The 16,943-nt window shown below is 37.1% G+C and overlaps 2 protein-coding genes across 2 annotated transcripts; one reads left to right on the plus strand and one right to left on the minus strand.

The window, feature by feature from the left end:
• The first annotated feature begins 76 nt into the window (after positions 1-76).
• LOC110715374 (receptor-like kinase TMK4) lies at positions 77-4,649 on the plus strand. Its single transcript, XM_021893948.1, has 2 exons — positions 77-3,123; positions 3,484-4,649. Exons 1-2 carry the CDS (start codon positions 837-839, stop codon positions 3,993-3,995), a joined length of 2,799 nt encoding a protein of 932 aa, XP_021749640.1. The 5' UTR covers positions 77-836; the 3' UTR covers positions 3,996-4,649.
• Positions 4,650-5,565: 916 nt separating this feature from the next.
• LOC110715375 (pentatricopeptide repeat-containing protein At3g25210, mitochondrial) lies at positions 5,566-8,199 on the minus strand. The gene has a single exon (XM_021893949.1). It carries the CDS (start codon positions 8,005-8,007, stop codon positions 6,898-6,900), a length of 1,110 nt encoding a protein of 369 aa, XP_021749641.1. The 5' UTR covers positions 8,008-8,199; the 3' UTR covers positions 5,566-6,897.
• Positions 8,200-16,943: the final 8,744 nt, after the last annotated feature.

A 16,943-nucleotide genomic window follows, 5' to 3' on the forward strand; every position in this document is an offset into this window, starting at 1 on the left:
TATATATAGCAACAAGTTAACAACAATGTTGTGATAACATTGGCTTTACAAGTTTTTTTCTTTTATATAACTCATATGTTGAAAATAGTTATGGTGAATGAAGTTCATATTATTTATATTGGTTGCTAGAGGAATAATTAGATTTATCGATTTGCATTTTTAGGGGTTTACTTAAAATCTTAGGGGAAAGTGGGGAAAGGACATAATCTGTAAAATATAACCAAATAGAAAATTAAATAATCAACGAATTGACAATCATTAATAAAAAAAAAAAACATCAAGTAAAAATCAGTTTAGTATTACCAAAAATAAAAAAATCTATTGAACACATGTGGTGTATTAATTCTATATTTTGATTAATCACAATTGTCATGATAAGAACATTGATCAAGATGTACACGACTAGATTAAGGTTTTTATTTCCCTCAATTAGCTATAGGGAAGATTTAATCTTCTTAAGCTCCTTATATTTTTTATTTTTTGTCCTGCCAAATTCCAAAGTTTTTGGATCAAACAGATCAAGTCAAAAATTAACATAATTTAAATTTGTTACGTGGGTTAAAATCTAGTTGTAGTAATATAATAATAATAATAATAAAAAAAAAAAGAATTCCTCTATATGCATGTAAAATTGCAAATTAATAAGCTACATTAAAACAAATACACATAGATATATAACATATTATTACCTTTCTTCTAACAACCATAAACCATTCATTATTAATTAATTACCCCTCAAATTAAGCTCCCATCACAAAAACTTCCCTTCACTCTCTCCTCTCTTTCTCTCTTCACCTCCTTCATTCATTCATCCTCTCCTCTGGAGAGAGAGAGCCATGGAAGAAGATGACGACAAACACCACACCACCACCACCACCATGGCGGTTATCGCTGTCGTCTTCTTCCTCTTTCTCTCCACCCTTTCCCTTGCCACCGCTGACGACGCAGCCATAATGAAGAAACTATCAACCACCTTAGACCTAACCCCTCCTAACTGGTCAAGCGACAACCCATGTAAATGGCAAGGCGTAAGTTGTGATTCCTCCAATCGAGTCATTTCCATTAGCCTCGCCTCTAGATCCATATCTGGTACCATACCCTCAGAAATCAACCAACTCTCTAGCCTACAATCTCTTTCTCTCCAAAACAACCACCTTACAGGCACCATCCCGCCCCTCGCTAACATGACACAGCTTCAAGAGGTTTTCCTCGATGGTAACTCATTCTCTATCCTACCTTCCAACTTCTTAGTCGGCCTACCAAACCTCCAGACAGTAAGCATCAATGACAACCCTTTACCTACCTGGAGCATCCCTAGGGGGCTATCTGAGTCGTCCTCTCTGCAAGAGTTTCGCGCCTCTAATACAAACTTGGTTGGATCCATTCCTGACATGTTTGCGGCCTTGCCCAGCTTAAAAGACCTAAGACTCTCCTACAACAACCTCACCGGTTCCTTGCCTGACTCCTTCGCGGGGTCAGGCATTCAATTTGTATGCATAAACAATCAAAAACAAGGACTCTCAGGAGTCCTTGATGTGCTAGGAAAGATGCCTAGTTTAGCACAACTATGGGTTCAACAAAATGCCTTCTTTGGTCCTATACCTGACCTTTCGAATTGCACCTCATTGTTCGATCTTCAACTGAGGGATAATCAATTAACCGGAGTTGTTCCACCTTCTTTGAGCAAACTACCTCATTTGATGAACGTTTCTATGCAAAATAACAAGCTTCAAGGTCCAATGCCGGCTTTCGAGAGAGGTGTTCAAGTCTCCCTTGGGTTCACTAACAGCTTTTGTAAGGATACACCAGGCCCTTGTGACCCTCAAGTCACTGCATTGCTTGATATTGTAGGCTCCTTGGGTTACCCTAGCGATTTATCCGATTCGTGGAAAGGAAATGATGCTTGTAAGAACTGGGCTCATATAACTTGTGACTCTAAAGGGAATGTTGTTGTTGTGAACTTTGCTAAGCAGAATTGGGGTGGGTTAATCTCGCTGTCGTTTGCTAATCTAACTTCACTAACCTCCATCATTTTGAATGGTAATGATCTTGTTGGAACAATACCAAGTGTTTTAACAAACCTTAAAATGTTGCAAAAGTTTGATGTTTCTAACAACAACTTAACAGGAAAAGTACCAAACTTTTCTCAAACAGTTGAGGTTATAACTAATGGGAATCCTTTCTTAGGGACTAATGTTGATACTACTAAATCATTAAAGTCACCTCCTGATATGACTAACTCTCCTTCTAACACAAATGGTAGTCCTTCACATCCGTTGAAATCGCGTCTTTCTTCCTATGAGGTCGCAGGGATTGTTGTTGCTGCTATGGTTTTGGTACTAGCTGCAGGAGTTCTCTTGTACCCGCGTTTTAAGAGGTGGTTGTTTATGAAGGTGTATGGCTCAAATAAGTACAATTTTTACAAGGGGAGGAAGAGTAAGGTGGAAGCTTTGAAGACGAGTCCAAATGGAAAATATTCTAAAGGAAGTCCAATTGATAAAAGTGGTATGCTAAGTAACGGGCAAATTTTATTTTATCATGGTGATAACATCCCAATTGAAGTCCTTCGTGAGGTGACCGATAATTTCAGTGATAGTAACATTCTAGGCCGAGGGGGGTTTGGGATAGTTTATAAAGGAGTTCTTCAAGATGGGACTGGGATCGCGGTTAAGAGGATGGAATCTAACCTCCAAGGGTCTAAAGGCAAGAGAGAGTTTGAGGCAGAGATCACGGTTCTAACTAAGGTGAGACATAGGCATTTGGTGGCACTCTTAGGATATTGTGTCAATGGGAATGAGAGGATTGTGGTTTATGAGTATATGCCTCAAGGAACATTGGGACAACATCTTTTCGAGTATGATCAAGCAGGGCGATCCCCTCTTACGTGGAAACAAAGACTTGTTATCGCTTTGGATGTTGCTAGAGGTGTTGAATACCTTCATAGCTTGGCTCAACAAAGCTTTATTCATAGGGATTTAAAACCATCGAATGTACTCCTTGGGGATAACATGAGAGCCAAGGTTTCGGACTTTGGATTGGTGAAATCTGCTTCCGATCAAGGAAAATACTCTTTGGAAACGCGTTTAGCAGGAACCTTTGGCTACCTTGCACCCGAATATGCAGGTAAGTAAGTTCATAAACCATATCCCCTCTCTCCCATTTGATTTGTTAGTTTGAGATGATCTATTTTCGGCTTAGGAAAATAAAAATGAAAAATATGAAGTTTTATTATGGATCTTTCTTACATTTGACCTTCAATTTTTATTTCCAATACAGTAAGTTTTTTTGTTTATCTGTTATGGCTTCCTATGTATTCTGCCATATAACTCTCCATTTTGTAAATATATCAATAGTTATGCATGATTCTCTTAACATAATTTGGCTTCTTTTTGTAATTTCCTTTTATAAATGACAACTTTTTACATAGTTTTTCAACTATATGTCTATGTTCCCTTTGTTTAATTATACAACATTTCAATGCAGCAACTGGAAGAGTAACAACCAAAGTCGATCTGTTTGCATTCGGAGTAGTCTTGATGGAGCTAATAACCGGTAGAAAAGCCTTGGATGAAAGCCTACCAGAAGAACAAGCACAATTATCAACCTGGTTCAGAAGAGTCCTCATTACCAAAGAAGGCATCAGAAAAGCCATAGACCCTAAACTCAAAACAGATGATGAAGAAATTTTCGAAAGCATTTGCAAGGTGGCTGAGCTATCAGGGCACTGCACGACTAGGGAGCCACAACAACGGCCTGACATGAGTCACACAGTTAATGTCCTATCTCCTCTGGTGGAGCAGTGGAGGCCTGCAGAGTCGGAAGGTGACAATGATTATGTTGGGATAAATATCGATATGAGTCTTCCTCAAGCTCTTCAGAGATGGCAAGCTGGCGAGACAACAACTATGAGTGGTTATAGTAGTGTAAATTATCATTCTAGCGCTCCTACTACACCACCAATGGGGGAAAGCTTTACCTACTTTGAAGGTCGATGATGAAATATTCTACTGATTTATGTGATGTTGTTATGTATATATTAGTGGTAAGCCCTTGGAATGGTAGAGGTTGGTGAAGAGTGATGTCCTCATCTCATTGATGAGCCACAATTGTCGAATTTCAGCCTCTCGAGGGCTTTTTTATGCTTCAGATGTAAATAGAGGTGTTATGAAAACATCGAATTGAAGATAATGAGTAATGTGTTTCAAAGAAAAACATTTGAGATTGGCTCTTTAGTCCGTCTAGCACGTCTTTAATATGGGTTTGGGTATCACTATTTGAGGTTATCGCTTAGGATAGTTAGGAATCATGTGGTGAGAAATTTCTCTATTATTCTTGGTTTACAAGGGGTCTTCTTCTATAAGTACTCAATTAAATTTAGTACTTTATATCATATCAGAGAAAGATAAAAAAAATAATAATAATAATAAAAAAAAAAAAAAAAAAGGCGATTGTTTTCTTAGGACATGTTTGTGATATGATTTGGAGTCTTCTTTATTCCAATAGGCATTTTATTTATGCAGGTGTCTGTGTTTAAGTTCAAGATTATTGTCACTAGTATTGGTTCTCTTTAATTTAAAAACTAGCAATTGCTAAGTAATACGAAGTACTCCCTCCGTCCCTTAATACAATGCCTCTTTCTCTTTATTATGTGAGGAATAAATGCTCAAAAGAGGCATTGTATTAAGGGACGGAGGGAGAACTACATATGTAACATATCAAGTACGGAGTATTGATTTTCAAAGGACTAACAAAACTGAGGCCAAAACAGATTAAATCTGGCTCAATAATTATGGGGTAAGCAAGATAAAGTTCGATTTAAATTATAGTAGATTTCTTGTTCCTCAAATAAGATTGGATTGTTTTCCTTTAATCAGATCTAGTTCGGATAGAACTTGAAGTACACAAAATAAGTAAAACTAACCCCAACTAAATAAATAGCTAACTCAGTACAATGCTGTAGCAATTAAGTGGTGATATGGTCTACATTCTAACTCATTCCTAATATACGACGAAAAGTCTAATTAATCAATAATTTTGTGAGGCTGTGAGCCTGTGACTACCCAACTCTTGGAGTACTTACCTATTCAGTTCTCAAACTCTTCAAATCTTTGTTTTTCCAGGAATTAGTTTCTTCTTCAATGACAAGATTTGCCTATAAAATACTTTTACGAAATATGAACCAGTAATATTCTACTTTGAGACGCCAGATCCTTAAAAGCAGAAGGTATCATCCTAATCTGATCTCTTTCATTAATCAATACTCCATAGTCTGTAGTTGTATTCTCGAGACTAATGTTTCTATATATTTCCCCCCTCCATTACTTGCAGTAGCTAGCATACGAAGTATGAACCAGTAATATGCCTGGTAAGCTTAATTAGCAGCCTGCTACAGTTCTGGAATAGCACTAGGAGCATTGGAGCAACCCAATTGTTGCATTTGACACAGAATGGAGTACCTACCTCACAGCAAAGCCCGTACAAAGTTGCTTAAGCTGTGCAACTTAAAAACACTTGTCTCACAGCAAACCTCTCTGCTCTCTCCGTAACCCCTCAACTCCTTGCTGGTTTTTTTTTTTTTTTTTTTTTTTTTGGGAAAGGTAAGAAAACTAAACATTAGGAAGCCCTCTTCACAATGGGGATAATGAAACAACTTTAAGATTCTTTAGAAAACATTTGTAAGCTCGAAAGTTGCAGATTGCTGGGATGAATTTGCTAAGAAACAGAAACTTAAGATCTACTTATATGAAGTATGGAAGGATTTTAAAACATGCAGGCCTTGCACGAAGAAGGGGACATACCTCTTGGTGGCGTTCACTTTTTGTCAGCAGTGTTGCTGGGGTGAGATTATCATCGCACCTGCCTTCTACACTGGTTGGCAAGAACAATGAGACAACTTGGATTTCAATTATCTTGCAGTCCCTGTTTATGCTACCCTTCAGATTGGAGTTGAGTTGCACACTTAAGAATAGTAACATTTCAGACAACCAAACATTGTAGTACTGTCTGTTTACACATTTCTGCATGAATTTTTACTAGTCCGGTTCAAATTTACATGCTTCTGGTTATAGATACTTCTGTTTAGTAAATTATCTACTGCATCACAAATGAAGTACTTGCCAATTTTTAATCAAAACAATAAAGGATACAAATAAAAATCACTTGGATATCAATAAATGCTTTAATAAAATCAAACCAGAACAATGATAATGTGTTCAAAATTAATTTAAGAAAATCACTTTTGGTGATGATGATTATATGAAAATAATCCCGATAGTACACATTAAGGTTCATAACAGTAAAGAAAACTTACAGAAGATGCTATTTACAACATACGAAAACTTTGAAGATCGAAGCATAGCTAGAAGTAACTATCTTTTCTATACATCGAGAGCTTACTCTAGAGTGCCATGTCTGTATAACAATTATAAGATTCAAGTCCCATGGACAACTGAAGACTGTGATGAGTAGGTCACTTAGACAGCTATAAACTAATTCCAAGATACCAACATAACAATGATAACATAACCAAGAGAGACTTCCATTTGCACCTACAAAGCTTGCAGGCAATTTCTGTGACCTGTGATTTCTCACATTCTGTAACCATAAAGAAGGCTCCAAAAGCTTCCTTTGTGAGTCCAATTTCTCAGCTAAAAGAAGGCAGGAAGCCGGAAACAGTTTGCTCACGTAATTGGATTTAAGGTTCAACATTCCAGACCATCATAGCACCTTATACAACTCCAAACTTTGCATATGGAAAATCATAGAATTGTTTCCATTGTCCTGACATGACACCCAAATGATCCGATATTATGTGACAAATTCCATTAATAACATGCTAATCCTTAATTGATTAGCACAATACAGACCACAAGAACCAAGCACAAACAACATCCCCTACTACCGATCCACAAAATGCAAGGAATCCACCAACTCATTATAAGTCCTCTCCCCCATTGCAACATCCTTCTTCCTAAACTCCTCAAGAAGCTCTAAAGCCTCAATACCCTTCCCATCCCTACACATCTCCTCCAACAATGTCCTATATGTCAACAAATCCGGTTTCAAAGAATTCTCCAACATATCACGCAAAACCTCAACCGCGTCCTCAAACTTCCTCTCCAATGCCAAACTACACACTAACACCATATACGCCCCACTCGAGGGCACCAACCCTTTCTCCCTCATCTCCTTAAAAAACCCAAACCCCTGCCACACCCTCCCCTTCTCACAACACCCCTTAAACAAATAACCATAACTAAACGCATTGGGCTCACACCCATACAACCCCATCTCACGAAACACTCGTACCGCCTCGTCAACCTGCAAACACTTAGCATAGGCCTTGATGATCATATTCAACACATAGGTATCCGGCACCACACCAAGCGCCTTCATCTGCTTACTCAAAGACCTCACAGCATTCAAATAAACATAACTAACATTCAACTTATTAAACTTCTTAAGCAAAACATTAAACAACATAGCATAAGTCTCCAAATTCGGTTTACAATCAATACTATCAGCCTTCATCATCTTCTTATAAACATCAAAAGCACGATTAAACAAGCAACGATGAGAACAACAGAAACGAATCAAGGAATTGTAAAGGGGTAAACTAACAGGGCAAGCACCGGCGAGAACTTCCTCGAGGAGGGCTTCGGCGTGGCCGTGGCGGCGGCCGGCGACGGCGAGGTGGATCATAGTGAGGTAAGTGGAGGAGTCGTGGGTGTAGCCGCGTTGGTGGGAGGTCCAACGGAAGATGTCGAAGGCTAAATCGGGGTCCGATTGGGAGTTTAAGGCGTGGTTTACGTCCGAAGGGGTGAACCCGGGTTTGAGGAAGTTGACCCATGTTTGGAATTGTTTTTCTGAGGGGGTTTGGGATTTGGGGAAGTGGGGTTGTGTTGGGGGTGGTGGTGGGGTTGTGGAGAGATGGTGGTGGTGTAAGGGAGGAGAGAGAAAATTGCGGAGGTTGGTGGTGATGGTGCGGCGGAAGACGGTGGTTGTCATGGTGGTGGAAGGAGAGAGAAAGTGTAGGAAATGATGGATGAGTCAGAGTGTGGTATGGAGGAGAGAGAGGGATGTAGGAATGGGCCGAGTAGATTTGGGATGGAGTTTGGGCTTGGACACGTTTGGACGAGCCATGTTGGTTTTCCATTACGTCACGTGGCGATAGTTTTCCAATATTTCAATATATTACCTCCGTTCTTTTTTAGTAAGTGTTACACTTTGATAAAACACGCAAGTTAAGACACGAATTTGATCGTTAATTTATCTATTTAAATATTAGTAAAATTATAGGAAAATTGATATTTTGATTGAATACATTATAACGAATATATATATATATATATATACACTCGTATTTGTTTTAGCTGAAGTGAATATGAGAATGAATTTGGTGGTTAATGGACTGATACGTACAACAAAAGTCATGTCTATCAAAAATAAATGGACAGAAAATTAGGCATTACTCCGTAGATTCAAAATCATAAATGTCTCGTATAGTTGTATATGTTCACCCTACATGTCTTGATGTCTACATAATCTAACTTTGTATTTTCTAATTGGATGATGGAATTATGTATCGGAGTATGTTCTATTAGATGGTAAGAATGTTGGATATGAGTATGGCGACACAGGGGAAAGTCTGCACCTACCTCCCTCGTTTCCTATCTTTGATTTAGTGATTTGTATTCCTTTTATCCCTAAAATTTGAAGATACTATTAATGTTTTAAAATGAAGGAAAGGGGATGTTATGGCTATAGCTTGTCGCAATTATTGTTTACAAATATATGGGTTATTTATTTATTTATTTATTTTAACTACTACCTTCGTTACATATTATTTGCAACGATTTGACATAAAAATGTCAAATCGTTGCAAATAATATGTAATGGAGGTAGTATGTAACAATATTTGAGTTGTATCAAGTGCATTGTTTTTCTCTTATCGTGTTGAATTAGAATGTATTACAAAGTTTCTGATTGAGTTGTAGGTTGATGATAATTTTTAATATCTTGAGGTGTCATTTCTACTATTTCTTGGCAATTAACCCATCATTTGGATTAGACTAATTAAAGAATATATTGTTCTACAAGATATAAAGTGAAAAATGTCATGAGTAAAGATAGAATATGATGTTTTGTGTTTTGCTCACTTTGTTGCAAACATCAACATATATTACGATATAATTAGAGTATATTATAATTAGCTTTGGAGAATATATTTTATCTAGGAAATATTTTGTTAGGATATTTATTTTCCATAAGTTATCATGTTTCCTTAGTTTAGTTTGATACGACTAAGGAAACTCTCTGCCTTGTACTATATATATTCCTTTGCCATGTGCTAATGAGAACCAAGCTAAAGTTCAAGTCTTCACATGGTATCAGGCCAAAGAATTCTTTTTTTTCAGCTAATTAGCCATGGCTGGTGATGATGTACCACCACCACCTCCACCTACAAAGATCGAACCCAATTCCCCTTACTACCTCGGTTCACAAGATAGACCGGGGGATTTCATCACTCCTACACGTCTTACGGATGACAATTATGATGCTTGGGCAGCCGACATTCAAACGGCGTTAGAGGCACGCCGGAAGTTTGAATTTCTGGATGGAACGATCGCAGAGTCGTCCCCTCCTTGTACGAAGTCCGATTGGACAACAATCAATGCCATGCTCATCTCGTGGATAACAAACACCATTGACCCAGATTTAAAATCTTCTCTGTCAAAATTCAGGGAGGCAAAATTATTTTGGGATCACCTCAAGCAACGTTTTTCTCAAACGAATGGTCCTCGCATTCAGTAATTGCGTGTGTCCATTGCAAGATGCGAACAACCCAAATCAATGTCGGTCTCTGTTTATTACGACAAGCTCCACTCACTATGGCAGGAATTAGATCGTCACGAGCCCTTGATCTCGTGTTCTTGTTGTACTTCTTGTTCGGCCGGTAAATTACATGAAGAACGCCGAGCACAATCCAGACTACATGATTTTTTAATGGGGTTAAATTCTGATTTTTACTCTTCTCTTCGTACTAATATTCTATCACAAGACCCTCTTCCAAGCCTTGACAGGGCTTATCAATTGGTAACCCAAGATGAGCGTGTTCGCACATCGAGACAGGAGGCTGAGTCTGTGGTCGAATCAAAGCAGCAAGAAGCGGTGGGTTTCGTCGTTCGTGCAGGGGCTAATCGTGGCAGAGGTCGAGAAAAGCCACTCTGCACAAAGTGTCGAAGAACTAGTCACGAAGCCTCGTCTTTTTGGGCAGAGTTAATATGCGGTTACTGTAAGGAAAAGGGACGCCCCGAGACTCATTGCTATGAACTTGTTGGTAGGCCTGAGAGACGAACGGGGCAAGGACGAGGGCATCCTCGTGCTAATGCGGCCACAAGTACAAATTCATCTTCCATTCCTCCCTCTTCTACTACCTCGGCTTTGGGGCAATTATTCACTCCCGAACAATGGAAAGCTATTGCAGGGGTTGTTGATAATACTCAAATACCCGAAAACAGATTGACCGGTAAGTTTGACTTTTCGTCTTGGATTATTGATACCGGCGCAACACATCATGTCACAGGAGATAGTTCTTGGCTTATTGACACTCAAAATATTGAATGCCCGGTTGGTTTACCAAACGGTGCAAAAGTTATAGCTACTTTGGTGGGATCTGTCCGTTTGTCGTAAAAGATAACTCTCACCGGAGTTCTTTATGTTCCGAATTTGAGTTGCAATTTATTATCTTTTTCTCAGCTTAATGATGACTTACATACAATTGTCCAATTTGATTCTCATGTTTGTGCTATACAGGACCATGCGAAGGAGCTTATTGGAACGGGAATTAGGAGAGATGGACTATAATATTTTAGCAAATCGAAAGTGTCAACAGTTGAAGCTACATCAACGTTGGAGTTGTGGCATCGTCGGCTTGGTCATCCATTGGAAAAAGTAATTAAGTTAATTCCTCATGTTAGTAGTAGCAAAGATCATTTAAATAAAGTTTGTGAAGTATGTATGCATGCTAAGCATCCAAGAGACAAATTTCCTTTAAGTGATAATAATGCATCTCGAATATTTGAGAAAATTCATTGTGATTAGTGGGGTCCATATCGACATGTTTCCTCGTGTGGAGCTCGTTATTTTTTGACAATTGTTGATGATTTTTCGAGAGCTGTTTGGGTTTATTTATTGGTTGATAAACTTGAAGTTTTTCAAATTTTTATGGCTTTTATTGCTATGGTAGACAGACAATTTAACCAAACAATTAAAGTGGTCCAAAGTGATAATGGGACAGAGTTTAATTGTTTGCTTGATTATTTTCGAGCCACTGGAATTTTATTTCAAACATCTTGTGTGGGAACACCTCAACAAAATGGGTGTGTAGAGAGGAAACACAAACATCTTTTGAATGTAAGTCGTGCTTTGCGATTTCAAGCACACCTACCAATTTATTTTTGGGGGGAGTGTGTTCTCACTGCCGCTCATCTAATTAACCGCACCCCAACCCCACTCTTGGGAAATAAAACACCTTTTGAAATTCTTTTTGACAAACCACCCTTTTTTGACACTATTCGAACCTTTGGTTGCCTATGCTTTGCTCATAACAAAAAACCAAAGGTGATAAGTTTGCAAGTCATAGTCGGAAGTGTATGTTTGTGGGTTATCCGTTTGGCAAAAAGGGGTGGAGAATGTTTGATTTGACTACAAAAGAATTTTTTGTCTCCCGGGATGTGAAATTCATTGAAGAAGTTTTTCCGTTTGGGAGTCCGGAGGAGGTGAACATTCCAGTTAATGAATATGTTGATCAAAATATTCATGAGATTTTTCAGAGTTGATTTTTGATGAAGAAACTGAGGTTAGCAACTTAATTACTGAACAATTAGCCCAACCCAAATTTGCTACAGACCCACCGCCCATTCAAGCCACACCAGCGAGCGATGGGCCTTCTCCATTGCAGCCCAAGTCGCCTTCTGGTCAGGGCGATGGGTTTCCAGCGAGTGCTGGGCCTTTTCCATCGCAGCCCATCTCGACTTCTGGCCAGGAAGATGGGCCGTTTTCTATCCTTGAGCAGCCCAAGTTAGTGTCTCTTGATCCCAATGATGATGGGCTGCCCCATGAACCTGAAATTCAAGGTAATGACGCAAATGTTGAAGTGTTGGGTCGCGGCCACCGTCAAAAGTTTCCCAATGTCTTGCACCGTGATTTTGTGACACATACGGTTTTTGCTAATAGTCCACTCCCTTCTCCTTCCACTCGCTCCTCATGTACTCTTTATCCTTTGGCACATTACATAAATTGTGACAATTTTTCTGTCAAATATCAAAAATTTCTTGCAGCTATTATCAAGGGTAATGACCCAAGATCTTTCAAGGAGGCAATGAAACATCATGAGTGGCGACAATCTATGAAGGAAGAAATTCGTGCTCTAGAGGACAATGGAACATGGACTTTGGAGCGCCTTCCACCCGGGAAACGTGCTCTCGGCAGTCAATGGGTCTATAAGACCAAATACTTATCAAATGGTGATATTGAAGCTTAATCAAAACAATGTTTCAGCATGGAATATGAAGAGATTGATTAAGATTATACGACATGGAGCTTTAACTACATTGGATGAACAAATTGTGGGTGTAACAGCCCAAGATGACGAGTCCGCGACTCGTATTAGGAGTGAGGCTGAGGCCAAGGCTGCTGCTAAGAAGATTTTTCGCAATGTTGCTAAACCTTTTTCTAGGTCAGTCGTTACTCTTTCTCCCTTAATATGTTTGTTTATTACTACCTCCGTTACAGGTTATGTGCAACGATTTGCCATGCATAAAGCATAGAGGAAAAATGTCTAATCGTTGCATATAACCTGTAACGGAGGTAGTAATTTATTTTCGTTCTTTATTCTGCTACTCACTTGTTTAAATTCATAGTTACTGATAGAGCGTTAAAGAATGGAGGGAGTATTTATCTATCATTAATTTTGATTGAAAAATAAATTACGTTGTCATTTCACTATAATGTTTCCATTTTAGCCATGTTCATCATCTGTATATTCACTTATTTTATGGAGTAGTATATATTCTTGTAACATAAATTGATCATATGTCTATTGTCTAAGCTACTTGTTTTCTTTGGTGAGTATGAATATACAAGTATATAACAAAATAATCAAATCAATTTTATAAATTCAAAGGAATTGTAAGTGGTTATGTGTGTGTAAGGTATGATTCACATTTTATTAATTAATAAATTTTTATATGCTTAAATACTTTTAATTTTCATACATTATATATTTGCTTAGCATAAAAATTTTATGAGAATGTTAGGTACATATATTTGGACGATCTTATGCGTTTTATGCGAGAAGATGAAGCGGAGAGGACATTGAGTCTCTTTGAAGGGGGTATCGAAGACGAGAGAATTAGCAAGAAATCAATGAAGAATTGGGTGGTAATAAGTTACTGCTCCATATAAAACTCATACATATAATTTATTTATTTATTTTTTTGTGTGTGTGTGGAAATATGAAATTTTTTCTATGGAGGCGGATGCACGATGCTCCGTGCATCCGTTTTCTCTTTAAAAACGCAGAATGAACATTCCGTTGTTCAGTAAAGAACATACATTTGTTTTGTAAAGAACATATAGCTATTTCATAATGAACATCACATATAGTTGTACTGTAATGAACATATACCTATTTTGTAAAAAAAACATCCAACTTCATGTTATTTATATGTATATCTAAAGAACATCCGTAATATTAATTAAAAACATGATAATTAGAGGTGATCGACTTTGGCCCGACCCGATCCGGCTTGATCCAGCCCGAAAATAGGGCGGGTTTAGACAAACCTAAAAATGTATTTTTAGTTAAAAAATCCAAACTCGGCCCGAAAAAAACCCAAAAATCCCACTAAATTTTCCCGGTTTGACACGAGATATTATGTTAAGGCCCAGCCCGACCTGAATTTTTTATCACCTCTAATGATAATATATTGTAATGAACATTATTTTATTCAACCACCATAATCTAAAGACAAAATTCAAATAATATTTCAAAATAAACAATTAACATATGTCACAAATAAAAGTACATTATTTTGATAATCAAAGAACATGAAGATAAAGAATTATTTAACTGCACATTATATTCATTACAATTTTATAACATGTTCTTTACACTTTAACTGAATGTTCTTTACATTTCTATACAATGTTCTTTATAATTCTAAAATATATTCTTTTCACTTAAACTAAATGTTCTTTATATTTCTATGCAATGTTCTTTCCGCTTTTTTTTAGAAGAGATGCACAATGTGGATCGTGCATCCGCTTGCACGAACCATGCTTTGAAATAGTGCATAGAAATTCTTTTAGAAGAGTTACCACTAAGGGGGGGCATTTGGTTCACGGATTATAGGTATGAGGTATGAGTTTAGAATGACCAAAATCCATACCATATGTTTGGCTGTCAAAAATATGATTTTTAAACCCATACCTCAAACCCATGAGGTATGGGGTTTAGAAATTTTGAGGGGAAGGTGGGTTTGGCTCATTCCATTCCCTTAGGTATCAAATACATGAAATTATGATATTCCATTCCAGAATTGAACCAAACACATGGTATTAAGTATCAAGTTCCAACCTGATACCACCTTAACCCTATTCCTGATTCCAAACCTATACCACTTTCTGAACCAAACGCCCCTTACATTCCATGTAATAGTTATGGGCATTGCTCGAGCCTTAATACTGATTAAGTTTATATCGTATGTGTTGTTACCTAGGTTAATGCTTTTCGAGAAAGAAGAGCGCTTTCATTGACACTAGGAGACACAAAATCAGCTGTTAACAAGCTACATAAGATGGTGAATGTTATAGTTAGCATCATTATCGTCATCTTCGGGTTTATATTCTCAAACATCATTTCCTCATAATCTCTCTTATTCTTAAGCTCTCAAGTTGTTGTCGTTGCATTTGTTTTTGGAAACACTTGTAAAAACATATTTGAATCCATCGTTTTCTTGTTTGTGATACACCCATTCGATGTTGGTGATCGTTGTGAGATTAATGGAGTTCAGGTACGCCAACTAAAAGAGCTGCTAAAGTCTTTAAATTCCCCTGTCTCTTATTACTTGCATCATTTTTGACTTTTTACACTGTTACATATTATGACCATCTTTTTATGCTAAGATATTGTTAAATTTATTTACTAATATAGATATTTAATAATAATGAAGGTTAAATTTATGCGATTGTAAACATGTCTAGTCAAAATGATGCAAGTAATCTTGAAAATGGGAGTACATGATACATATTCTGACTTTAACTGTTTTCTTCTTTCTCAATACAGATGGTTGTGGAAGAGATTAACATATTAACCACAGTTTTCTTAAGATTTGACAATCAAAAGATTGTTTTCCCTAACTATATTCTCTTAACAAAGCCAATCCATAATTATTATCGTAGCCCTGATATGGGAGATGGAATTGAATTGTGCTTCCATATTGCAACTCCTGCGGAAAAAATTGCCGTCATAAGGCAAAGAATAACAAGGTTAGATACTAACCTTCAATTACATATAATCGCGCCTATAAGTACTCGTATACAACATTATTCAATCAACATAATATTATCCTCTAGCACACACAACTTTAGATTTGAATCCGTGACCTTTGTGTCACGTTAACTCTGATACCATGTCAGTGGACTATCTCAACTTAAGCTTATGGTTGAAGCTCATGATTGGTTTATATATTCTATCAAATTCTTACTCCTATGTTCCGCATATTATGCAACTATAACGAGAATAAGAAGGAGCATTGGTATCCAGAACCAATGGTCATATTAAAGGATACAGATGGTCTAAACATGCTACGAATAGCGGTTTGGCTACAACATCGAATGAACCATCAAGACATGGGTGAAAGATGGGTAAGACGAGCACTTTTGATCGAGGAATGTGTAAAGATTTTTAGAGAGATGGATATCGAGTATCGAGTATAACCTATGAATGTTAATGTAACGTCCATTCCAACTCTCAATTATGCTAAAGTATCTCCACCTAGTTGGAATGCTCCTCCTCCTGATAGCGGGAAACAGGTTGTTGTTCCCTAGTAGAGTTATAGTGCAATTAATACATAATTAGTTATTTAATTTGTCTCGTAAAAACAAAATATGATTGATTGCGTATAGGATTACAATGATTTTGGAGTTTTGAATTACAATTTGTTTATACACACACACACACACACACACATATATATATATATATGTTCCAAGAATATGTTACAAAATATTGACAAACGTGATGAAAAATTGTGTTAGCTAATCTGAAATGGAGAAAGTATTAAATTACTCTAATTTTGTCATGAATAATCACACTGCAATATTTACATATTACTTGACATAACTAATTGATATTATTTTACTACAGGTAAGAGGAAAGTTGTTATGATTTGAATCGTTTATTTCATCAAATCACTTTCTTAAATAGTGTGCCAAAAAGTTGTCAAAAATAAAATAAAATATAGTGCCAAAAAAGATGTGTAGAAAGTATATATAGAAAAATAGAGAAAATCAAGTAATAACCCGTGCATTAAACAGGACAATAGACTAGTCAAAGCTAAAATAATAAACCCTTTCAATGAATACCTAGCTGTCATTCAGCTTCCTAATTTTTTTTAAATGTAAAGTAGATTCTATTAAGTTATTTGAAAAGGGCATATAGGAATGAAAAGAATATTAATTTTTAATTATTATGGAATAACTTTGTCTTGTGTGTGGTTCATCACACCATGTTTCCGCTTGTGAAAGAACAAAGTTACTCCTGATTGAGTAGCTGCTATAATGCTAACCGAGTAACCCTATAACGTTGATAAAGTAATCCTATCACGTTGACAAAGTAACTATTATAACACTAACGAAGTAACTCCAAGATGGTTGGC

This window comes from Chenopodium quinoa, unplaced genomic scaffold, assembly GCF_001683475.1.
Source record: "Chenopodium quinoa cultivar QQ74 unplaced genomic scaffold, ASM168347v1, whole genome shotgun sequence".
Lineage (NCBI taxonomy): Eukaryota > Viridiplantae > Streptophyta > Magnoliopsida > Caryophyllales > Amaranthaceae > Chenopodium > Chenopodium quinoa.

Coding starts and splice junctions, on each gene's coding strand:
- LOC110715374 (XM_021893948.1), top strand. CDS start 837: ATGGAAGAAGATGACGACAAACACCACACCACCACCACCACCATGGCG. Junction 3,124..3,483: donor CCTTGCACCCGAATATGCAG/GTAAGTAAGTTC, acceptor ATTTCAATGCAG/CAACTGGAAGAGTAACAACC.
- LOC110715375 (XM_021893949.1), bottom strand. CDS start 8,007: ATGACAACCACCGTCTTCCGCCGCACCATCACCACCAACCTCCGCAAT.